The sequence below is a fragment of the Asterias rubens genome, chromosome 9 (genome assembly GCF_902459465.1).
Source record: "Asterias rubens chromosome 9, eAstRub1.3, whole genome shotgun sequence".
Taxonomy (NCBI): domain Eukaryota; kingdom Metazoa; phylum Echinodermata; class Asteroidea; order Forcipulatida; family Asteriidae; genus Asterias; species Asterias rubens.
In genome coordinates this window covers 14,644,424-14,670,125 of record NC_047070.1, presented here as the reverse complement: position 1 = coordinate 14,670,125, position 25,702 = coordinate 14,644,424, and the positions used below count along the sequence as shown (strand labels likewise).

The following is a 25,702-nucleotide window of genomic DNA, read 5'->3' as shown; positions in this document are numbered from 1 at the left end:
TTAGTTAATGATGCATCAGTTGGAGGTTGTGGGCGGTGGAAGTATGTGGATGATCTTACTTTAGGTGAAGTTGTTAAGTACGATCAACAATCCTCTATACAAGATCACCTTGATAACTTATCTACCTGGTGTAAAAGTAATGATGTGCTCCCAAAACCTGAGAAATGTTGCACAATGACGATATCTTTTTTGAAGCGCGATGTACCTCAAACTTTGGTTTTTCTCAATTCGATAAATCTCAGGTGTGCAACTTCAATTAAATTGCTTGGTGTGACTGTTCAAAACAACTTAAAATGGGACATACACATTGCGGAAGTTGTTTCTAAGGCATCCCGTAGGTTGTACACTTTGTGCGTACTACGTAAATCCAAAGTACCTACTACAGACATGGTGGCAGTTTATACTTGTTATATTAGACCTGTTCTGGAATACGCTAGTCAAGTTTGGCACAGCTCTATTACTGAGCGCCAGGTTATTGCTGTTGAAAATGTTCAGAAACGTGCCGCCCGCATTATTCTTGGCCTCCAATATCAATCCTATACCATGGCACTTGAATTACTGGGCATCTCATCACTCAAGTCTAGAAGAGAAGACCTTTTTATAAAGTTTGGTAAGAACTTACTTGGATCCTCTAAGTTTAGGAACATGCTCCCCCCGGAAAAAACTACTACACGTGATAGGGTACTTCGAGCCAGCACAGTAACCGGGCTTCACATTCCCAAGTGTCGTACTGAAAGGTACAAACGATCCACTATTCCTGCTCTTGCCCGCATTTTGTGAACTTCTGGCCAAATCCCCTCAGCTTAAAAATATCTATCTTCTTTTTTTATAGTAATAGATGGTTTAATTGTAAATTGCCTTTTTTTTTTAATTGTTATTACCAAATGTGTTCTTGCCAACTGTGATTTGCCATTTCTTTATTTTTTGCCATGTAGCGACTCCTAGTCTCATAAGTAATCATTGCTGTAACTTTAATGACAATTATATTGGTTTTTCTAAGTGAGCGATGGTTGGTTTTCTAATCTTATCAAGTTGTTTTTGTGCTCTTTTTAAGTTTATACATTAATATTTTTTAATAGTAATGTTTTTCAATGACTTTTTTGTAAACTGTGCATTTCGGCTTTTTAGCCGCTGTACTGCAGTGTTTTAATAAATAAACCATGAATAATAAAACCAATATTTTTGGTTATAATTAATTTTGAGAGTGATTCCCAGCGTAATACCTTCCCTTTTATTCAAACAAAACAGATGTAGTGTTTCGAAGATTTGGTACGTATTGTGGACGGCCAGATGTTGCGATCATGACCAATAGATTGAGTGAAGACGCAATGCACCCTATGCTTACGAGGGGCTTGACATTTGAAGATGTGGAGGAGAGGCGTAAATTATACATTCACACACCGAACCTACGGTAAGAGCAGTTTCTGCTTCCTTTCTCTAAAATAGTATGAAGCAACTTTCAATAGTTTTCAATACTTCCCAACGGCTTCCAATGGCTGAGCCCAAACACCTAATAATAGTGGCTTCTTCTAAAGTGCTCAATTATGTGATGATCATGGCGCTCCAACATTATTAGCCCATGGTCACTGTGATTTGTTTCCTTAAATCATCTCGGCTCCCTGGGGAGTATACAGACCGAGCTGCCTAGTTTGTAGTGTACCAAGCTACAACAATCACATGAACTATCTCTGCCCTTACAAGTACCCGTTTATCTTTTTGTGATGCGAAGCAAGAGACCGATCCATTAAGCTCCGCCCCATTGCGTATTGACCAATCACATCGCAACGAAGGTCCGACAAATAAGGTCCGACATGCGTGCGCGTATCTTGGCGCGCGGGGAAGAGTTGTGCAGAAACGCATTGGAGAGCCCCATGTGTTCTTGCTCACACGTGCGTCTTGGGCGGAGCCTACTGGATCGGTCTATTACAATTATAACTCTGCGCTACCTTGCAGAAAAAGTACTCAATGTTGAGTGAAAGTTATAAGCGCTATTTCTGCACAACAAGCACATGTGCAAACATTACTTTCAACACAACAAAGTGCTTGTCTAGGGGTTCCATATTTTCTAGTTTACACAGTCGGTCTTTACATCACATGTTAAAGGAACACACTGCCTTGGATCGGACGAGTTGGTCTATAAAAAAGCGTTTGTAACCAGTTGTTATAAAATGCATACGGTTGGAAAGATATTTTAAAAGTAGAATACAATGATCCACACAAGTTTGCCTCGAAATTGCGTGGTTTTCCTTTTACTGTGCGAACTAACACGGTTGGCCATTTATGGGAGTCAAAAATTTGACTCCCATAAATGGCCGACTGTGTTAGTCGACGAGATAAAAGGAAAACCGTGCAATTTCGAGGCATGTTTGTGTGGGTCATTGTATTCTACTTTTACAGCATCTTTCTACCCATCACATATGCATTTTATAACAAACGCTTTTCAAAGACCAACTCGACTGATCCAAGACAACGTGTTCCTTTAATACACACCTACGTGACCAGTCTTCGACCAAACTAAAATGATTATTTTCAGCGCTGTGAACCCATCCGACTGTGTGGACATGGACTGTGACGGTCTGAAGAAAGTTTTACTCCGGGATTCTGATGGTTCCCTACTTGGCTCAGCGGGAACAATCATCCCCGACTCGGCGTACAAGTGGAACGGCGATCCCAGGCGGGGTCTCGGTGATTACCGTATCCCAAAGGTCATGCTGACCAGACCGGATGGGTCGCGAATTCCAGTGGACGATATTGCACCAAATAAGGGTAAGTGAAAATGTAATCCAGAGGGACCCCTCCATAGTGGACACTGGGTGGTCCGTGGAGGAGGTAGAAGTGGCAGCTCAAGATGGGTCTATTTGAAAGCTTCTCACCAGTCTGGAAGCCGGTGCAGAAATGCATGGTGCTAACTGATGATGAAAGTCAGGCTTTGGAATTGCATGGAGGCAATGGCCTTTGTTGCCCCTGGTTTTGCCCTAGGTGCCCTTCAAAAAATGTCCCTTGAATTTTCCAATGGAAGTGCTCTTTGCAAAATGAAAACCGATATGAACCCTCGTTACCTCTGATGAAGTAGTTGCTATGAAAGCTTATAAATACAGATATTTATTTATTACTTATGGGTCATTAAAGTTCTACAATTTATTTCCCTCTCCGATTGATAAATGCAACTCGTGTAACCGCTTGTGTCAAAAGAAACATCCGACACCCCTCTTTTTACCTTCTAGTTGGATAGACAACACTCGGACATAACTATTTATTGTGTGGTTTCACCCCTAATTGTAGGTATTTACCGAGGAAAAAACAACGAGTGTGAATGGATTGGTTACTGGCAGGCCTATAAATGCCACGGTATCGACCATATGATGTTGATTATAGAGAGTATGGATGCAGACACTGAAATCAGACGTCTTTCACCATTGGCCATGTACACCGACGGCTATGTGGACCTAATCAACGGTCCACAGGATGCGGGATGGTGTAATGGGTAAGTTGGCCTAACTTCGGGTATCATGGCCGATTGGTTTAGAGTATTGAATTCAAGTTCTGGTGGTTAAAGTGTGTGTTCAGGTCCTGCTCTTGACACTTGTGTACTTGAGCATGATACTTAACCATAATTGCCTCTCTTCACCCAGGGGTATAATTGGGTACCTGCGAGGGTAGAGGTTGATATTGTGTATGATAAAGCGCCACCTGAGCGCTGCAGTTGCTCGCGTTGTATACTCCCTAGGGAGCTGAGAAAGACTAAAGGAAAAGCAATTAATACGGCGATTTCAAAATTTGCTATCAAAGAATTTGATATTTTTATAATTTATATTGTCTTGGACTACTACTTAGAGACCCTTTCAAGGAGCATCTTACCATGCGCCTTCTATGCTTATTGTTATCAGTCGCTGCTCTCAGGTTAGCGACAACTATTTGCACAAGCCTAGTATGTTGAAAATGCTTAGAAATGTTAAGTACCAATTCCAAATCTTTAATTTCTCAACCTTGTATTCTTATGCTGGAGGTCACAAATCCAGTCACAGACTCGAGAAGGGTTCTCGAGTCCATTTGTTGTGGTCTCGGACTTCGAATCGGTCTTGAAGCACCGAATTCAAACTCTGGTGTTTCTGATCAGCAGAGTGTGGGTTCGAATCCCCAGCCATGACACTTGTGTCCTTAAGCAAGACATTTAACCATTGCTTCTTCCTTCGGATGGGACGTAAAGCCTTTGGTCCCATGTGGTGTGTAAACACATTTAAAAGAACCCAGTGCACTTATAGTAAAGAGAAGGGGTTTGCCCCAGTGTTCCTGGCCGGATTGGCAGCATATTGCGCCACAGCACCTTGTAAACCATTACATGGTGCTAAGGATTAGATCTTATATCTCAAACTATGCCCACTCCTTGCAGTAATAATACCTGGCGCTTTGTATCCTTTGGCAAAAGGCGCGTTATAAATATGGTTATTATTATTATTATTATTGAAGCACCCTTACTTGGACTCGGACCATGGGACTCAACGTGACCCGAGACTGGCAAAAATCAGTTTTCCTAAATCTCAAATTTCTCAACCTTGTACTCTCTTCTACAGGTACACATGCCAGGAGCGTATCAGTACGTTCTATACCTTGATAGCCACTGGGAAGGAGTATGAGGTGTACTTCACCAGCACCAATCCCCAGACTCTTCGTTTCCATCTGATAAACTCTCTTGATAGCCAAGCAGTTGTGATTGGAATCTGGTACGCCAATCCCCAACGATTGGATGTTTATTATCGGGTAACATTTCCTTGTACAATATCTTTCTTTCAGTCTCCTGACGATGACTAAAGCAAGCTAGTCAAAACGTTGAGACCAATTTAAGAACTGACTGCGCGGTAGTACAGTTAATTACGATCCTTTACGCTAAAGTAGTAGTCCCAGCCTATTTTCTATACCATCTGCCGGAGTAATTGTTAAAAAGCAGGACAGTTCTTTTCAGAACTGAGAAGTCTCCCGAAAACCTGAACAATCTACTCCGCAGTAGTAGAATAAAGAAAGACAGTCCTCTATGAACAAACTCTACCTGGCAAGTAGATACACACATGGTGTTGCAGCAAACCAAATATATATTGATACCTTACCATGCAATGCCTCAAATCCTATATCTTTCTTTCAGTTTCTTCAAGTTGACAGAAAAACTTTTAACTAAATATGAACTTTAATTTGTTGTTTTCAATAAGTTTGACCATCCAATTTGATGAAACTTACACAGTTTGGTTTGATTGTGTGTTTATTGAAGATTGTATATTAAAGTATTGTCCCTTACATTATATAGATGGATTACTGCGCACAACTCTCAGCCAATAAAATCCTTTCACACTAACACGTTTTGTCAACGATGTAGGTCAATGACAGCATGTGCAACCCATCTATTAAACCAGAAGTATTTCTCGCTTCAAAAATTGTATAAGAAAACCCAGATACTTGTATTTCAGAATCGGTACGTTAACCCCAACAATGCCGACTTCAGCACCGGCGACTTCACCTGGAAGGCCAAGGATCCTAACCTACCCGCCGACCAATACAATCCCTCCGTCACTTCTAGTGTTTATGGCGAGAACTACTTTGATCGTACAACCCAGACCCTGTGGATGCTTATAAAGGGTCCAGTGCCCATTGAGATCCGCACCACTGCCGTCATCATGGTCACCTTCGGTGTCCCCGCCGTGACCGTCGACGACTTCTTCGAGGTGAATCTTATACGGAATCTCGCCGGACTGCTCAACGTGGATAAGTCGCAGATCCGCATCGTGGATGTGGTCAGCGAGGCGAGTGGACGTCGACGACGCCGTGCTGTTGGCGGCGAAACAGAGGTGGTGATTGAGATCGGGCCTCCGCCAGTGCCAATAATTGAGTCACCTGGCTCAGAGACAACTCAGAATGACACGAGCGTTAATGCAACTACACCGGCCCCACAAAATGTCCCAAGTGAGTATTCAGGACTGAAGATTCAGTCTTTCATTTGACTGAACAAATTAAATAAAGTGTTTTCTAAATAGAATTGGAAACTTGGCATGGTGGGAGTATTTATTTTGTATTTATTTTTAATAATCTGGTGAGGTTTGGAGTAACACCATGTGTAAATCTTTTTTGAGTATGTTGATTCTAAAAAGAACTGGTGGTTGAAAGTGTTTTCAGTAAACTTGAGATGTTTGTCCCCAAACATTGGTTCTAAATTTCATTAACCCAAAAGAAAAACGAAGAGACACAAAATAATATGAGTTGATTCATAATTTGTATCAAAGACGAGCTTAGTAAGATGAAATAGAAGTAAATGGACCCCAAGCAACATTCTGAAAACTATTTGTCTTTATGAAGTTTTGTTTTCTTTCTGTGTTATTAATTTGAAATGAAAATGGAATTCATGTTAAAGACTTTATCCATTACTTTGTGCAAATGTTTTCTCTGTACTTTGTAGCATCAGCACCAGGTACCGCCCTAAACTTTGACCAATTGGTTGAGGTCCAGTCTTTATTGGTTGACGACTTACAGTCAGGAAGCCTCGGAGGTTTACTGAACATCACGATTACCTCCATGTCTATGACCGACCCAGTTGCAGAACCCGTCGATCCCACAGGAGGTGTGCATGCCACCAATGAAACAGGCGGGTCCAGTGATGTACCCAACGGGACCAAAACGTGAGTAGAGTCTCTTCTTCATGTTGGATATTTCTTTGGAATCATAAAGGATGTGTTGAGCAATCAAAGCACCAGACAAAAGTGGACCTTTGTAAGCTTTGTTGTTTGAAGCTACATTTTTTAAGCATGAGACCTATTCCTTCATAGACCAGGAATACAGGGGCGAACCCCTTCTCTTTACGATAAGTGCACTTTGTTCTTTTACGAGAAATATTCAACACCCAGGACCTATGGCTTTACGTCCCATCTAAAGGCACAGCAATAATGGTTAAGTGTCTTGCTTAAGGACACAAGTGTCACAACTGGGACTCGAACCCAGACTCTGCTGATCAGAAACACCAAAGCTTGAGTCCGGTGCTCTTATCTGCTCGGTCATGACACACCACGCGATGTATTTCACACGGCTCAAACTGGTCTGCATTTGTTTCCACGTTGTCTTTTCTGCTCACCAAACTTATCCTTTTTATGCTTAACTTTCCTTTGCTGTGTGTGGTTTCCCCTCTTGTGCGCCTTGAGCACCTAATGGTGGATTTTGGCGCCTTATAAATATTCTTTGTTATTATTATTATTATTATTATTATTATTTTTGTTTCTGTCAGGGTTTCTGAGATACAGCATAAGATCGAAGAGAAACAGTATGCTGAGTTTGTAGTTGAGGTTGTCTACCGCACTGCAGAATCCCTAGTCATCTACACACAACCTGATGAGGCCAGAGAGAGAGCTCCCTTCATTCAACAGCCCTTAATTTATGCCGTGGATGCACTGGTAAGAGTCCAGCAGCCGATTTCACAAAACGCTAGGATTAATCCAATCTCGAGTTTGGACAGGTAACTCGTCCTAACTTAGGATGTGTTCAAACGGCTCCTTAAGGCCTATTAATACAGAACTTAACTCGTCCTAAGATTAACCCTAAATTAGAAAGAAATTGGTGAAATCAACAGCAGGGCCCAATTTCATAAAGCTGTTGAGCAGAAAATACTGCTTAATAGCGATTTTCTTTGCCAAGCAAACATTTTGTGGGGCACAAGTTGCAACTCGGTTAACTTTGTAGAATTTTGGCTCGTGTCCAGTTTCTGTTAAGTAAATTTGTTCTGTGCTTACAGACTGGCTTTATGAAACTTGGCCCAGGATCGTTGATAAAACTTGTCTATGTATCTTTGTGCAGATTTTTTTCCTGCAGGAAACGTTGGGGTCAAAAGCTAACTTAAGTATCATAATTATTGTCATCATTGATCAAACAACTGATTTTACCTTCCTACAGGGAATTATGATCCCCCAACTTGGAATTGCCTCAAATCCCTGGCAAGTTACGGCATCGATGAATCCATCAAGTACAAGCGGCCAGCTCTCAGGAAACCTGACCGTGTCATTCATCAGTGGCTGGGCCAACTTCACAGATCTGACTATGAACTTGACTGTATCAGGAGTCATTTTAGACTTTGCGGTCACCAAGCCCAACACATCCAGTCTTGCGGTCAGTTCCAATGCCTTCGACGTGGCCGTGCGGCCGTATTACCTGTCGGCGTTGAGGGCACCGGACATGGTGAATGAAAACACAACCTTTGAGGTGATCATTGAGCTGAGAGATGAGATTACGCTGATGATTCCTTATAGAGACCTCATGACCAAGGTGAGATCACACAAAACCATAGAGTTATATATAAGAACTAGAGGGCGCACTGACCTATATACGCGCCCCGTACTATATACGCGCCCCGTATGTGCGCAGGCGGCCATTTTCTAAGTTGAACAAACAGGTATTGCTTAGCGTGTGTTTGTGCGGCCATTTTGTAAGTTGACAAAACAGCATTGCGTCAGCGTTCAATAAACACAAACTCCAATGTATTCTTCATATTCAACGCGCCTGCATAATGGTGCGCGTGTCTCCATGAGGTCCCGTCGCGTTTGTGCAAGAAGCATCACCAGTGCGCCCTCTAGTTCTTGTATATAATAACTCTATTGAAAACCCACTAGAAAATAAAATATGCCCGAGACTTGCACCAGTCTTAGCTAAGAATCAGTAGTAAAATAGCAGTGCAAAATTTGCAACGATACAGTCGTACCAAACAGAATCCTTGCAAAATTTGCACTGCTACTTCTGATCTGTGTTTGTGCAGCTCCACCCAGTCTTATTAATCAAGGAGTGCAAAATCTTTGGACCCCCAAATAGTGCTGATGACCCTTGATGACAATACTATTAACTGGCTCTCCTCAGACCTGCCAGTCAATAGGTGATTTTATGGTGACCAAAAGAGTGAACGGACAAGTAATACAATTTTAAACTGGCAAATTTCAAGAGTTAATATTTTTTTTATTGCCATGATCTACAGGGACTTGAGTGGCATGCCACAATGGCCCTCTTCATGCCTACCAACTACATAGGTCAGCTAGGAGGTCAACTAGAAACAACCTTTGACCTCAGCACTGGCCAGGCTAATTTCACCAACCTGACTATCGACGCGACCGGCTTCAGCTATGTCCTAAAGGTCGCCGTGGTGACAGTGCCTTCAAGTGTCTACGAGCTGACCCTATTGGTCGACTCCTTCGATGTGGTGTCCAATCAGCAGCTTTACTACACTGGGCCAGTGCGTCGGCTCAAACTGCTGTTACCGGGAGATTACGATCTGGTGGCGGCCGGGTTCGAGGCTCAGCTTGAGATTTACGTTCTGAATTACTTTGGAGCCAGATATAGCGGTGTTAAGATCAGCAATGTATCAGTCGAGAGAGGTAATTTAGCCCCTTTGTGCACTTTGTGCACAGGACATTGCCAGTCTAGTAAACTTAGAGCCCAATGTCATGAAGCTATTTTACTGAAAAGTCATTTTTGTGCTTGCTACAGCTAAAACACTTGCTTGAGTTTAAGGTAACTTCATAAACAAACGGTTCAGTTGCTAACAAGAACATTAGCTGGAGGTATAATGCATGTTTGTTCACATTTAAGTTTGTGTTTTTGCACCACTCACTCCACTGGCATATATACATTTAGACCTATTGCACAACGTGCAGCAAATGCCATTTTTCCTTACACTATTTTGGGAGTAAAAATCATGCACAAAATTAAGCACAAGAGATTTTACTCCGGAAAAGATGTGCATTGTTCGAAGGTGCGTTTTGCTTTTGTGCAGGGGGCAATAGAAACCAATAGATCCCCTTGCATAACGCCAAATGCTACAAGTATGCTGAGGTCACGGGAACATTTTTACCCACAAAGAACAGCTATCGTCCAATGATACATTTATACACTCAACGTCAACTTGTAAAATTTGTTTGCATTTTGCCTCGTTATTTTGTTGGAAGTTTTTATTGTTAAGAATTCTACCTTTTTATTGCTTTGGACAACTTCATGAAGTCTTCTCTTCCAATCCTAGGATCCATTCTTGTCTCGTTTGACATCCAAGGAGACTTGAATGCCACCCAGGAGGAAATTTGGAGCGACATTCAGTCTGGTGACATTACTCTGACGTTCAATGGCTACACTCTAACCCCAGTCCAATACCTACAGGTGGGCGCGGTAACATACGGCGAAGAGGTAAGTTTACACATTAACAGATTTTGAATAAATTGAAAAGAACATTGCTGTGTAATTTTTCTACCTGTGCAGGATAACTTTTACAATAGTAATAATTGATTTTTATATAGCGCTTTACACATCCGAAGGGCGTCTCAAAGCGCTTCCAACTTTATTACCTCTGGTCACTGGGCCATTTAATTCATTCCTTAAACCATTTCAGCTTTCTGAGTGTGAAGCCTGTGCAACAAATATGCGCTACTAAGCTATTAAACTAATCACAAGAACTATCTCTGCCCTCACAGGTACCCATTTACCCCTGGGTGGAGAGAAGCAATTATAGTTTTAAGTATAGTGTCTTGCTCAGGGACACAAGTACGTGTCACGAACGGGACTCGAACCCACACTCTGCTAAACAGAAACACCAGAGCTTGAGTTCGGTACCCTTATTTGCTCGGCCACGACACCCCCATTATGTCTTTTTAAATTTCAGAAGCAAATTCTAGCAAGAAAGTGTTTGTTGCTAGGGTACTAGGCCTGATACTTCACGGAGGCAACGGAGGCAATCCCCTTGCCATTGTCTTGGTGCCCTTGAAATGCTCCAGTAGAAATTTACAATTTCCTCATAAGGTGCCCTTTGCCAAAGAGAAAATGCCTTGGTGTCCTTGCCCTTTCAAAAACGAAGCATACAGGCCTGTACTTTACTAAAATCTTTACAATGTATAATATTGTCAGTCTCCAGAGTGCAAGATGCTGCAGAGCTCCAACAGACACAACATTAAAGCTTAGAGTATGACCTTTTCCTCTATGTTTGATCTCCAAAAGTCAATTTTGGAACATAAGGGCCGTTCTTGCAAAGCGGGCTACTATACAATTATTCAATGATGTCTTTCTCATTTTTTTTTTTCCAGGCTACAACGACGGAAATGCTTGAAATAACAGCAACAACAGTGGTAAGATTTACGAGTCTTACAATTATTACAAACGATTTTTGGGGTTGAACAAAGAATTGACTAGAGTGGGATTCGAACCAACGACCTCCGGATTAACGTGCCGGCGCTCTACCAACTGAGCTATCTAGCCATAGATTGGTGGTGTCCCTATTTTGTCAATATCTTTGTTCAGGGTGCCAGTCAGAAGCCATACAACCGTTAACTGCCGTGTAGCCAGGGATCACACCCAAATTACGATACAACCTGGGAAGCGGCAGCCAGGGGATCACCTTAAGGGGATGCGACTTTTTGTTTCAGATATCAATATAAACCACAAAGGAAACTGACTGGGTAAATTTTGAAATGATTTTCGGGGTTGAACAAAGAATTGACTAGACATTGACAAAATAGGGACACCACCAATATAGGGCTAGATAGCTCAGTTGGTAGAGCGTCGGCACGTTAATCCGGAGGTCGTTGGTTCGAACCCCACTCTAGTCAATTCTTTGTTCAACCCTAAAAATCATTTGAAAATTTACTCAGTCAGTTTCCCTCGTGGTTTATATTGATAATTATTACAAACTGCACATTTATTGACTTTCAGTCACTCACCATAAAGCAGTCATATTCCAAATAATAATAAGCATTCTTTGCAGCATCAGCATTCTTTGCAGCATCAAAATACCATCCAATGTATACAGTTAATGAAGTCTTTTCAAATGTTTTTCTCTCCATGCTATGAAGACGACAGAACCATCTGAAACGACAGCGGTAAGTCTTGTAACTTATGGGTCTTATTAATCACAGGCTTAGTACTCGGGTGGGATTGGAAACCCAAGACCTTTGCAATTCTAGAGCAGTGACTTACCAACTAGACTACCGAAAATTTATCCTATGTTTTGGCAGCGGGTACCGCAACAATTTATTAGATGTAAAACTTGCATTGTTGATAAAGAATATTAATTTTGGTTTAACCCTGACACCGATGTGTGTGAGCACTGTATACTTAGTACTTTCCCGGTGTTCTAGTTGGTATGACACTGCTTTAGAATTGCAAAGGTCGTGGGTTCAAATCTCACCCGAGTAATATGCCTGTGTTTTTTTCACAAAACTTGGGAAATGAATATACAGTGCTAACACACATCGGCGTAAGGGTAAAACCAAAATTTCAAGAAAGTTGACAGTTGATGTAAATTATCACAAACTTCATCCTTTGTAGTCCTATCACAGACAATCCAATTTCTTTTCCTTTTTTCCAGGCTACCACAACAGAAATACAGGCAAAAAAAGCGGTAAGGTTCACAATTCACTGTCCTAATTAAATCTTTATTTAACGTGAACGTTAAAGTAAATGTATGACACCGTCAGTTTATTGCTGAGACCAGTACTTTAGGCAGGATTGCTTAGCAATTTACTGCTTAGCAGGCTACCAGTCAGGTATTGGACAAGTGACATGAAAGTTTGGTTTGTAATCTTAATCTTATTCTAGTAAGCATTATCTTGTTGTGCTTAGCTCCTTTTTGTGCTAATAAGCAGCTCTATGCAATTGGGGACTGTTGAACTCAAACACATCTCAAAACGTACAATCTTGAATTTATTATTTTTAAGGTTGGATGTGCTGTTAAATGCATGTAATAAAACCCAGTGCATTTATCGTAAAGAGAAGGGGGTCGCTGCGATGTTTCTTGTTTGATTGGCTGCATATTGCGCCACAGCACCTTGTAAACCATTGCATGGTGCTTTGTAAATTGGTCTCATACTTTAACACAGTAACTCTGCATATACCTTGCAGTAAGAATAGTGAATGCTAAAGCACCAAGGAGCATCACTGAGCGATTGATTTGAGCACTATAGTATACACATAATGAATGTTTATGAGTGCAATGGTGCGAATATGTTCATGAGTTGAAAGATGGAATGTTCTATTCAACGAGGCAGAGCCGAGTTGAATGGAACATTCCAGCTTTCAACGAATGAACATATTCGCACCATTGCACGAATGAAAAACATTCATTATTTGTTTTATATAACATCCAAGTAGAACTTTGTAATTTTGATTGAAAGATACAACTTTCAAAACAAACAATTTCAACTGTAGAAGCCGAATGCTAGTAATTTTACTATGCCTTCTTGCAGTAACACCTGCTGCGTTACCAAAGACACGCGCACGCAGTGATGTTTTTACTCAGCTTTTTCGTTCCATCCGAAAAGTACCATTGCACGCTGCCAGCGTGCAATGGTACTTTTCGGATGGAACGAAAAAGCACGGTGAGTGACTCAGCGTGCAATGGTACTTTTATTTGCTATCACGTGACGGACAATCCTCCAATCAAATGGCAAGGATCTGCTTGGGTGTTATATAAAAGCAACTATTATTATCATTACTATTTTTTTCTTTTTGTTTTGTCTGCAGCCACCTTTTCCCGATTGTGTCATTATCATTATTGTCTCTCTTGGCCCTGTTATCTTACTAACCATCGTGTTGACCGCATGGAAATTCTGCAAGTGTAGAGGTGAGCCTTTAAGTGAATATAACTTTTTTAAAGACTAAGTGCCATTAATTATAAACAAAAAAAGGCATTGTGTTTTTTGGAACATTAATTTTCAAGTGTCATGAACTTTGCTGGTTACAGACCCATTTTTGAATAGCTCTGAAATGTTATTACTTTTCAAGATAACTGCCTATGCCTTGAACTGTTTCTGTTTACAGACCCGTTTTCGCGTAACTCTCTGAAATTGTTTTGGTCAATGAGTTCTATGTCAGAGACTTGTTTCTGATAAAGGGTCACCAAAACATGGCGTACATTATACACAAAGTTGAAATGTTTATGGTTTTCTTTTGGATTTGGTCAGGTATGAAGGGGAACAGGGTGGAGGCTGTACCCTTGACTGAACCCAACTTTAAGGATGAAGGTCAGGAGAGATCACTGTAAGTAGATTGATAAGTAGGGGAAAGACTTGGAGGAACTTGGGGTAAGGGAAGAAGTAAATTGAGGAGGGTTATTTTATGTACTGACTTTTATCTTGTTATTTCCTGTAAAACATTCTGTTTTCCTCGTAGCAATTTACAAGTTGGGGATCAGGTTTGCTCAGTGGTTTCTTTTTCTGCCTTTCACCTCTGACCGGAGCCTTGGATGTGGATTGGGTTTTCAGTCGCTAAGTGATTGCTTGGGTTTCCCCCATTTGGGGTTTTCCTCCCACATCTAAAACTGAGCATTGCTTCTTATTTCCTATTCGTCCTGATGTTGGCATTTATTGTGCTGTTAGATGTGTAGTCACACCAAATAAATTATACAATTAATAACGAATCTCTGTACTATTTTACCTTAATGCCTTGAAGTATTTGGGTGGCACGGTTGGCTTGTGCGTAAAGCGTTCGCCTCTCACCACGGTGACCCCGGTTCGATTCCTGGTCGGGGCCATTGTGAGTCGAGTTGTGCGTTGGTTCTCTGCTGTGCCACGAGGGTTTTCCAGACATTCCAGTTTTCCTCCCTCGGGAAAAAATCAAACACTTTCGATCTTGGCTGTGCTCCGTGGTCATAATGGGTTGATGTGGCTGGCAGCTGAATGCGCCCTGGCATGCCTGCTTCTCGAACACGTTGTAGCCGCGTCCTTCTCAATTCAGCTCTAGCTGCGAGTAAGGACGATTAGCCCCCCAAATTATTATTATTAAGGGGTGCATTTGGGGAGCTTGTTGGATCAACGATTTTGTAATCTTTTTTCTCACCCTGTAGATACCAAGACCCGAACCTCAATGGTCGCTCGACTCCAAACACGGCAAGGCGTACCCCTGAGGTTGAAGTCACCGCTCTGCCTCCAGGATTCACTGAAACCTCTGGACAGCAAGAACGACGTAAGAATAGAGACCCAGGATGGTCGATCTTTGCTCTGTCCAGTATTTACTTCTACCTTCTACAGGCCTGGAATTTCATCTTTGAGAGGGCCAGGCCATTTTCATCTTTCAAAGGGCACTCTAAGTTGAAACTTTTAAATGGGCAGCAAGTCCAAGACCAGGGGCCGATTTCACAAAGCAATAAAGTGCATCGCAAGACAAATTGTCAGTATTACCATAGTGGTTTATAATGTGACAGCACACCTTACTTAGCAACTTCGATTGATTTACAGTTAAGATCGATCTTAGCTCTTTGTAGAATCGACGCCATGGCATTGGAGTCCATAGCCTTTGTGGTCTCTGTGATTCCAGACCTGACCTTACTTCAAAATGTCAAACCCTGGGCTCATTGCATGGCTCGGCTTTCTGCGGCTTCATTCTACTCCCCTTTGTCCCCAAGTAAATGTTTTTATACTTAATTAATTTTTAGAACACCTTCAAATTTGTATACCTGATAAACAGTCTTTTTGCCTGTGTCATATTTTAGTTCTTGAAGAGCGTGTCCAAATGATCATCATGGCCAAGAACTCGTACAGCAAATTCCAGAAGCTCGGCTCAGTCGAGGCCAACAAAGTTGGCACAATGCATGACCTCCGAGATGACGTGACGCGGGCCCTCCCCGCTAAACTCCAGGACAAGAAATTCATCTTGATGCACGAGACCCTAAAGGACATTGACGGGGCTAAGGAGAAAAACTTAGTCCTCTCTGAAGTCTACCAAGCTGATAGTGTCTTGATCCGCTGGGTCAAGGACCAAGGTATTTGTTCCGAACACTGACATTACACCCTGGTTCTGTCTGTCGGTGGTCAGTAAGTAATACATGATATAGAAGAGTTTGCGGTAACACCATGTAATAACAGTCTTTATATAACACCCAAGCAGATCCTTGCCATTTGATTGGAGGATTGTCCATCACGTGATAGCAAATAAAAGTACCATTGCACGCTGAGTCACTCACCGTGCTTTTTCGTTCCATCCGAAAAGTACCATTGCACGCTGGCAGCGTGCAATGGTACTTTTCGGATGGAACGAAAAAGCACGGTAAAAACATCACTGCGTGCGCGTGTCTTTGGTAACGCAGCAGGTGTTACTGCAAGAAGGCATAGTAAAATTACTAGCATTCGGCTTCTACTGTTGAAATTGTTTGTTTTGAAAGTTGTATCTTTCAATCAAAATGACAAAGATGTACTTGGATGTTATATAAAACAAATAATGAATGTTTTTCATTCGTGCAATGGTGCGAATATGTTCATTCATTGAAAGCTGGAATGTTCCATTCAACTCGGCTCCGCCTCGTTGAATAGAACATTCCCTCTTTCAACTCATGAACATATTCGCACCATTGCACTCATAAACATTCATTATGTGTATACTAAATGAGTTGGGGTGGTTCTGAAAAGAACCGTTGGTTTAACTCGACGTTTCGATCAGTATGCTCTGATCGTCTTCTGGTGAATGCTGGACTCTGATGCCGCATGCTGCTTAAGTACTGGGCGGCGGATCAGCGGTGATGCACGAAAGCGGGAAATATAGGCGGGAAGTGAACTCGATGATGCGTGGTGAAACCTGCTGTGGAGCCTTGGGGGGTGTGTGCTCACTGAACTGTGTCAGTAGGAACAAGCACAGGGGATGGTGAGGGTGTGGGGCCTAGGTGACTGAGGGTCAGTCACCCCAACTCATTTAGAGATTGTTATTACATGGTGTTACCGCAAACTCTTCTATATCTTATTTCCACCATGCAAAGTTTCAAGTAATACATGTTTTGCATTCATGCAATGGAGAGAATAATTGTCATTCTTTGACAGATGAAATGTTCAATCTTAACCTCATAAAAATATTCTCACCATTGCACTCATAAACATTCATATGCATATGACGTCACCCTTTCAAAAGGCACTCTCACTGAGGCCAAAGGAAGCAAATCATTGGACGATAGCTGATTTTTGTGCGTAGAAACGTGCATGTGACCTCATCAGCCTTAACTGTTTTGCGTTATACATGGGGTCTATTCCTATAATTATAACACCTCTTGTTGGTATGGGTTGACCATTCAGAATCTAGGATTGAAGTTTCTTTGAAGTTAAGGGGTGTGTGCTTGCATTGGCCCATTTTCTCACCAACTGCATGTTACATAATACGACTTTTGGATGCAGATTTTGGCCAGACACCATGCAAAGCTTAAAAACTTATACTTTCTAAGAATATACTATAAATTAAAGTAAACTTGTGAGTTCAAACATGTAATAATTCTCTTTAGAGGGAGTATTGGCTCTGAAAAGAGCTGGGTTGGTCTCGACGCTTGAAACAGTATACTCTGCTAGTCTTCAGAAAAAAGTAAGAAACTTTTTTCTGTTTTTTAAAGACGAGCCAACACTCCCCTAAAAGAGATTTACACATGGTTGTACTCGCAACCATTATTTATAGTTTATTCTTATCCATCACGCATGCAAATCTTCAATCATTACTTAAACTTTCTTTGTTCTTTTCTCCTATTTCTTACAGACACTTCAAAGCTGTGCACCTGCGGACTGGTAGGTCAGTTCGAGTGCTCGTTGTGCCTTCAGCAAACTTACTGCAGCCCTAAGTGCCAATCTGCTGATTGGGCCCACCACAGCATGAACTGCCGAAACTCTTTACATGTAGTTGCCTCGGTTGATGGCCACAGATAAGATGTCTCTATTTACCAATGGTCCATATTGGGTGTGGTTGTTTGGCTTCCCGGGTGTACCGGGGAACACTCGTGGTAGTCACCAGAGCCCCGCTGGTACCTGGGTCTGTGGTGGCTGACACCGGGCGAAGACACGAGTATCACGTGATGGCTAATTGAACAACTCGTGTAAACTTATCGAATGCACCCAATATATATTATGAACTAGTCCATAATCTTATGAACTAGTCCATAAAAACCATAATTATTTAATAACTCTGAATCAAGACTTGTACATTAATCTTTTTAGTTTTTAAGTAAGTTTACATAATGATGTGAGAGAGAAAAAAGGTGGAAAATTGTTGATGTTTGAAAACAAAGAAGTTTTAGAGCACTGTTGTTTTCTTTCATTTTAAAAATGAGGCATGGGAATAAATGAACAGTTTTATTTGAACAAATTTTACAATGGTTAAATTCCGAGTTAATAAGTCTTTCAATTCAGTTGTAACAATTTTTATTCCAGTTTTTGTACTTTTTCCTTTCTTTAAAGTAAAAAAATTTACAGACCTTCCACTTATTTGTTCTGTTTTTGAGATTTTAAGTTAACATTCCAAAAGGACAAAGTTTTGATAATAAGGCAAAGAAAGCAAACTGAAGTTGTTTTGATGATTGGTTAAAGGCACTAGACACCTTTGGTAATTGACAAAGACCAGTATTCGTACTTGGTGAATCCCAACATATGCATCCAAATAGTTAGCAAATCTGTGATAATTTGGGCTCTTCAAACATGCAAGAAAATGACGAAAGAGCACACCCTTGTTGCAAAAAAAAACCTCTTTCTAAAAAAACTCTGTTGCTTCAGAGAGAGTCATTTCCCACAATCTTTTCTTACTGTTACCAAGTAAAGTAAGTGTCCTTTAAAGCAGTGACATCACTATTTTTAAGACATTTTTTTAGAGATGCAAATGTAAAGACTTAATTTTGTGTGCATTGCTTTAAATAAAATGTTGAACTCATTGATATTAAATTAGAATGGAATGAATATTTTTGTGTGAACTTGTGTCCATTCTTTTAATTCTACATAGCAGAATTCTGATAGCTCTTTTTTTAAACTGAGTGGGTAATGAGGACCTACATTTTCCATCATAATTTTTTTTGATTGTCCATTTCTTGCCTACGTACTACACTAATTAATGCGCTGGTGTGCATTTTCTTTCACACCCCCCCTACCAAAAATAAATTATTAAAATAATTAATAATAATAATAATAATAATAATAATAATAATAATAGTAATAATAATAAAATCATAGAACAATAAGATAAGGGACAGTTGCTCTCTAGCCATGCTAGTATATGATGATGCTCATCAATTTCAAACAACTACAACAACCATTAAATTTTAAATTGTTATTTTAATATTTATTGTTTGGAAAATAAAAATGTAACAAATATGTAAACAATGATAAATATCATGATTATTCTATAGAACCATGGACAAATGATGGTAGGGAGGTAGATTAGATATAGAACTATAATCGTAACATTCATGAAATCATAAATAATAATTCAATATCATGCGCACAATTTTGACTTTTTTTAACCTCAAATTTAGAAAGTCAAGCACTTCTTTGCGTAAGTAAAAACTTGACTATAGAATACAAATAAATAGCAAAAGCTAAAAGTACTAAAAATTATCTATAATCTAGGCCTATTAAATTATTAAATTTATTACTATATTTTTGTATAAAACAAAATTCAATTCAAAAGTAAATAAAAGTTAAACTAGCCTATCCGAATCTTCAGTCTCACCTCTATTCATCACTCAACTCAACCTTGGCCGCTGACCACCAAAACTGTGACTGTTTATATCCGGAAACATTTAATTTAAGCAAGTATTGAGGTAATTGAAGTAAACAAACGATGATGGGTAAATAAGCCTATTCGCTATTGCAGCTGCGCATGTCCGTTACTGCTGACAACGCAATTTGTTTATCTCCCGTGACCTTTTGTCAACTTTTGACAATACCCGGGTTTATTGTCAAAAGGTTAAAAGGTCACGGGAGATAAACAAATTGCGTTGTCAGCAGTAACGGACATGCGCAGTTGCAATAGCGAATAGGCTTATTGATCAACGAACTTTTGTGACCTTTTGCTCTGCCTCTGCTAAAGAAATAGCTAGCTTTGTTTTTGTTTTTGTTACTGCATGCGATCTACACAAACAAACGTCACCGGTATACAGGGTTCCATACAGTCTTACAACGGAACCAGTCTATATTCAGAGAATAGAACACATACAGTACAGGGAGATGACGAGTGTCTCAATTCGCTAATTTCTGAAGGTGAATGAGAAATCTAATTTACCCTTAGAAAATGAGTAAGGAGACATTTTGAAACCTCCCTGTATTGTTTGTGTTCTATTTTTTGACTACGCGGCTGATGCGGTAGTCTTGGTTCAAGACTCTCTTGTGTTTGTCACAAGAGGGCGCACTATTACCTCAACGCGCTATCAACCGTGAATCGCTAACACCCCGAGAAAGCCGAGAAGTGAGCGGTCCTCGGGGTGCGCGCCCTCTTGTGACAAATCCAATAGAGTCTTGAACCGAGACTAGTGACGCTCACAGGGTACCAAGCAATACGGCACCAGTCTATATTGTGTAGAAAAACACATGTGTTTCTGTCTGTTATGTGCCTGCTTTTACTTGTTTTGGCTTAGTTGGCTGTCAAAAGTCAAGAATGTTTGGATTTTTCGAATAAGGTAAGTGGACAGTCGACTTGGAGGAAAACTTTCACGACCTCGCAACCAATTTCTGCCTGTTAAAAAAAAAAAAATTAAGTGTTTTTTAATTTTAATCTTTATGGCGACCGGTTTAAAAAAATTATTATTTTGCTAAAATTGAAACCTAAAAAGATTATTTAAAATATCTCTCCTCGATCCTGCCTTCTCTCTCACCAGTCTCCATGTATCTATCTGTTATCTATGCTCTAGGAAGAAATGGATAGAAAATAGAAGTTAGTTATTTAGTATTGTAATCAATCAAATAATACAATGCAGTACAGGTGTCATGACCAAAACTGTCCGCTGGCAATAAGTGTCCGCTGAGCATGCGCAGTAGACCCCAGACACTATTTGACACGGATTACGTGACAAATAGTGTCCGCCCAAAAAATAGTGTCTGGGCGCCATGCCCATGCATGCTGCGCCGTGCTGATTATTTAGAATCAAATATAACCAAGCGTTCAAATACAAGCCAAGTTAAAAAGTAGACCAACACGCAACAGAACACTTTCTCTCAAAACAAAAGTATGCAAGATTAGTATTTAACTATGGTAAAACAGTGCAGGTTTAACAAGTACGGATTTAGTTGCGATAACCTAACACTCCTCCCGACGGCTGGCCGTCGGGAGGAGGGTTATGTTATCGCAACTAGTACGGATTGTACTATGTACTAAAGGTTACAAATTATTTATTATATAAACAAATTAACATACAACCAAGAATGCTTTCAAGCACACAAGTCAAGTTACAAAATAGACGAACTCTTAATCTCAAAAGTATGTCAAGATTAGTGTTTTACTTTGTAATTAAAAAGTGCAGGTTAAAAAATACGAATGAAAGTGATAAATGATAAATAATACGAATACTTATAATCAAATACAAGAAGGAAAGCGTCACAAAAATGTAAAACTAAAATGTCAAAAATGAAGCAAGACACGCGATGATGATGCACGCTAACTGCAAACACTAGTTAGCAAACTTCCGTAAACAATCAGACGTCATAGACGCTTGGCCAATCAGAACACAATATGCTAATGAGCAGACACTTAATGCCAGCGGACAGTTTTTGTCATGACACCGGGAGTCGAACCTGTAAAGAAGAAGAGCAAGTGGAAAAGTTTCCGTATGGCGCCACCACTTTTTCATTTGATATGAAATAATATAGTATCTAATTTACCTCATTGAGATATCCTTTTTCGAAAAATTAGTGAAAAAGTGTTGCCGCCACACGGAAAATTACTTGAAATTCAGCTGTTAATGGCTCTCATTTACATCAGTCTCATCACAGTTGGCCATTACAGGTTCTTTGTTTGTTTTACAGACTGAGGCTGATGAGAGCCATTAAAAGCTCATCAAGGTGGGCTAGGCACTGCACTGAAAATTTACCAGTTAGTAATTTATAAGAAAACAAGTATTTTATTTTCATTTTCCCTAAAGCTCCCAACAGCTCATCAATGTCAATGTAACCAGTAATGATTAATACCAAAGGTATCATCAGCATTCAACATGGCGAGTGAGAATCACGGTCTCCCACCAGAGGTGCACATCGATCATTGGAATGAAGCCACCAATATCTACATGATCGTCATTGTGGTGTCTGTATGGTTCTTCGTTTATTTAAAGAGGTGAGTCAATCAGTCAATGGCAAGTTGTGTTTTGGGATGACAGTGTTTCGCTTTTAAATGATTATAAAAAGCTGATTGATAAACATTGTTTCTCAATGGGGACTTTTAGGACATTACAATTATCTAATATTGCTTTTGGAGTTAATCGCTCAGTGAGCATTTTATTCATAAAATCTTTTTGCAGCGATGTCATGCAAAATGTGTAACTAGTTTTTCACTATTTTCTTGTGACCCAGATGGCCGTTAAATCTCAAACTTCTTCAGGGTGGTCAGGTTATGAATGGGGGATTACATAAAGTGCCCTCGCTGCCAGCAACTGTTTTGTTAGCAACAACCAATTCTTTAATATTCCTTGAAAACTCCTAATCTCATCCTTTCTAATCTCATCTCATAAAATCTCTCTTTGTTCCACTCAGACACACTGGAATGTTTGCCAGGTTATTCACCCGGCCGACAGCTGCTATGGAGGAAAGAACGCAACGCTACAGGGAAGAACTAAAAAAAGTCAGACTCAGACAACAGCTGGAGTTGTATTACGTTTGTAAGTACAACTCAAAAATGCTCAAAAATCTGTTGTAGGTTTTCAGGTACAATTTTCTCGAACATGACTTCATTTCAAAGGCCTTGAACTTTGAGAGGGCAAGGCCATTTTCTGTTTGCAAACAGGGGCGGGGCGAGAGAGACTAAGGCCTTCGTGCAATTCCAGGCTTGATTTTAGAGGGAAATATTTCACAGATAAAACTAGTTTTAGCTGTGAAAGATTAAGGGATTGTTATTAGCCTAATGACCAGTGCTCAAATGATAAGCACACTGAGACGGTATTGTGAAATGCGCCATGATAATAATAATAATAACCCGTTTTTATACAGCGCTTTTCACACCCGGAGGGAGTCCCAAAGCGCTTCACATTATTTAACTATTGGAGTACTAGTACTATTTAAGTACTAGTCCTTCTAGTTATCAGTAAGCTTTCAGATAAGAATTAAACAACGATGCAAACCAAATATATATTGATACCTCACCATGCAATGCTTCAAATCCTATAAACTAAGATATTTTCATCCTCACCAATTCTGTATATTATAGCAGACTGATGATTGCTTCTTTTCTCGCTCTACATCCAAAACCTTATTACTTTTATACAATCTGAAACTGCCATCTCGAAAACTCAAAACCCATCTTTGTGTTCAAATTATTCAGCAAGAGCTTTTTCTTGTCCCTTTCAGCTCGGAGATGGGAGCAGAGCCAGCAGCAGGTGCCAGTGGCAGCTGAGCATCACGTTGACATGGACATGTCCACGTGACAGTAACTTCCAGTGTTCACAGTTGTCATTGTCATATCACGATGGATCTATCTGCATTAAGCATGGAATGCTAGACTCGATCCCCTGTCCTCATCTGCAAGGATAAAGACAGGTATTGGTTTTACAAAGCCAGCGATATCATTGGATACAACGTACCATCTGACAATGTATAGAGTACGGGGTACATCCATGTGTACGTAGAATTTTATTGCGAAATGAATGCGAGTTGGCTCATATCATGTGACCCTCAGAAAACTGACGTTGGCTTGAGGCCACTCTCTGATGTAATTCACGAGCCGTGAAGTGTGACGTCAGATGTTCAGGATACCTTTATACAAGTTACAACTCTTGTGGAATGGTCTTGCATCAATCATCCAGACAGTATGCCCTTTATGTAAGCTAGATGTATAATAGAATGGTCCCCTTTAAATAAGGACAGGTGTTGGCTTTATATGTATACACATGTAAGTCACATTTGACTGCGAATCTCATGAACCATGAAAGCCATGTGAAATGATTGGAGGTCAAAGGTGATTATGCACGTGGGCTGAGCAGCAGATCTCTGGCAAAATTCACAATCCTCAGATGATGTCAGGTGTTCAGGCTAGATGTGTAACTTTTCAATTGCCATCTGTTAAAATCCAGCAGAGAGTGTCATTAACAGTTGTGGTCAAACTTTCCAAAATTGAGAGGGCCAAACATTTTTCCTGATGTTTTGACTAAAACATTAGTCTTGTATCATGGTTTATTCAGTGATCACTAGATGATGATATTAATTTGCTCTTTAAAAAACCCAGTGACATCAGCCTCTTTACCATGGACAACGTGCCGTATACTTTAAAAAGCTTCCTAATATATAACTATCTAAATCATTGTAAACTTTCATATCCTAAGATACTAAGTAATACTGTAAACTACTCATAATTTGAATATACTTATAAAACTTTGTAAAATGTGTAAGTTTAAATGTAGGGCAGCAATGAAATAAATGTGTGCAAATACAAAAAATACAAAATATACCTGTCGTCACTAACCCCTGGTAGGGATGTACTGAGAAACAATGCTGATTGGCTTCCAAAAGTGACTACTTTGTTTACATGCTTGTTAAAACGGAGTGGTTCCATTTTTTAAGGGTACCGTATCACACTTACTTGGGAAAATGTTACACTGTTTTAAACAGGAGATTAGAGACTTCTGAGCAATTCCTCATTTTCATGAAGGATCTGTTCAAAAATGACTGGATTCAAACACTCAGTTTGACCTTGTGACCTCTACAAAATTTATGTTGTTGTGTACCCATACACCATCAAATCAGTCACCAAGAAAGTTTGAAGGCAGATAATGTTGTGCAGAGAGGTTAAAACTATAAAGGTATAAGTGACAATTACTTTATTGTGCAAACAAAATTTTTTGTATATAGGGTGTTTTCATACCAGTGGAGCTTTGTAAAATTTCCCCATAAACAGTTACTAGATTTATTACAGTGATTTCCTAGGTGCCAGACTATTGTCCTTGGGTTTAGTTTGGTTTAGATTTGACATGCAGAGACAGTGTGGCTGTATATAATGATAAAGTTTCACTGAATCTCTTGAGTTGAGGAAACAGGTCTGTCCTTCATTACATAACTAGGTGTCTGTCCAGGAAGTAGAAGTTGAATAAACTTTCCAAAATCCAGTTAAAATGAGCTTTACGAGCTCTATCTTTCTCACTTTACATATGTACTGAATGTCAAATCTTTTTGCAAGATTTGTGAAAAGGAACAAAAAGGGTACTTTTGTAACACACAAAAATCCAACAATTTTGTTTAATGAATGTGTTGGACAGTGCGGCATAATTCTTCTGTTAGCCCCGCCCAATTCACACAAACTGACTCCACCTATAACCCAAAGCCCATGTAGGAGTTGCATTGAGCTTGTTTTTCTTCGATAATTTATGCAAGAAAGAGTTTGATTATGGGAATTGGTGTAAACAGTAATTTGGGTGATTTGGGATATAATTACACACATTTTAGCTTTGTACATAGCTACAACCATTATCATCTTTTTAACAAAGAGGCATTTTGGATCAGGGTCATTACCCTCAGAGTAAGCAAGTTTGTTATGAAATAAAATTATTTATTGAATTGAAATAAAAACAATTACATGCAGTCTGTATTTGTCAATTTGTATTGCTTACTAAAGTTGTTTATGTTGTCCTGTCCCCCATTGGAACTTGTACGATGGGAAATTGTTGCTCGCCTTTCAATAGGGGGTTTGGGTTACGATCATTTGGTTAGTTGATTCCGTACACAAGGCCAAGATTGTGTGAATTAATGGAAACAGGGGGGGGGGGGGTGGGCGGGTTGCCCTCTGCCACATT

General features: G+C 40.1%; 2 protein-coding genes across 2 annotated transcripts in view; both read left to right on the top strand.

Annotated features, from left to right (window-relative positions):
- Positions 1–18,662, top strand: part of LOC117294297 (fibrocystin-L-like) — a 66,226-nt gene extending 47,564 nt beyond the window's left edge. The window contains exons 47-64 of the mRNA XM_033776658.1: positions 1,249–1,411; positions 2,534–2,766; positions 3,283–3,484; positions 4,572–4,758; positions 5,457–5,949; positions 6,440–6,659; positions 7,259–7,424; positions 7,921–8,289; positions 8,990–9,386; positions 10,028–10,188; positions 11,079–11,120; positions 11,844–11,870; positions 12,359–12,391; positions 13,513–13,612; positions 13,953–14,028; positions 14,834–14,952; positions 15,479–15,748; positions 17,494–18,662. Of these exons, the coding sequence (XP_033632549.1) occupies positions 1,249–1,411; positions 2,534–2,766; positions 3,283–3,484; positions 4,572–4,758; positions 5,457–5,949; positions 6,440–6,659; positions 7,259–7,424; positions 7,921–8,289; positions 8,990–9,386; positions 10,028–10,188; positions 11,079–11,120; positions 11,844–11,870; positions 12,359–12,391; positions 13,513–13,612; positions 13,953–14,028; positions 14,834–14,952; positions 15,479–15,748; positions 17,494–17,660 (3,425 nt within the window). The 3' untranslated portion in view covers positions 17,661–18,662. The remainder of the gene's footprint in view (positions 1–1,248; positions 1,412–2,533; positions 2,767–3,282; positions 3,485–4,571; positions 4,759–5,456; positions 5,950–6,439; positions 6,660–7,258; positions 7,425–7,920; positions 8,290–8,989; positions 9,387–10,027; positions 10,189–11,078; positions 11,121–11,843; positions 11,871–12,358; positions 12,392–13,512; positions 13,613–13,952; positions 14,029–14,833; positions 14,953–15,478; positions 15,749–17,493) is intronic.
- Positions 18,663–20,289: 1,627 nt separating this feature from the next.
- Positions 20,290–24,277, top strand: LOC117295131 (small integral membrane protein 19-like). The gene is made up of 4 exons (XM_033777695.1): positions 20,290–20,395; positions 21,905–22,041; positions 22,458–22,582; positions 23,268–24,277. Exons 2-4 carry the CDS (start codon positions 21,923–21,925, stop codon positions 23,342–23,344), a joined length of 321 nt encoding a protein of 106 aa, XP_033633586.1. The 5' UTR covers positions 20,290–20,395; positions 21,905–21,922; the 3' UTR covers positions 23,345–24,277.
- The last annotated feature ends 1,425 nt before the right edge of the window (positions 24,278–25,702 follow it).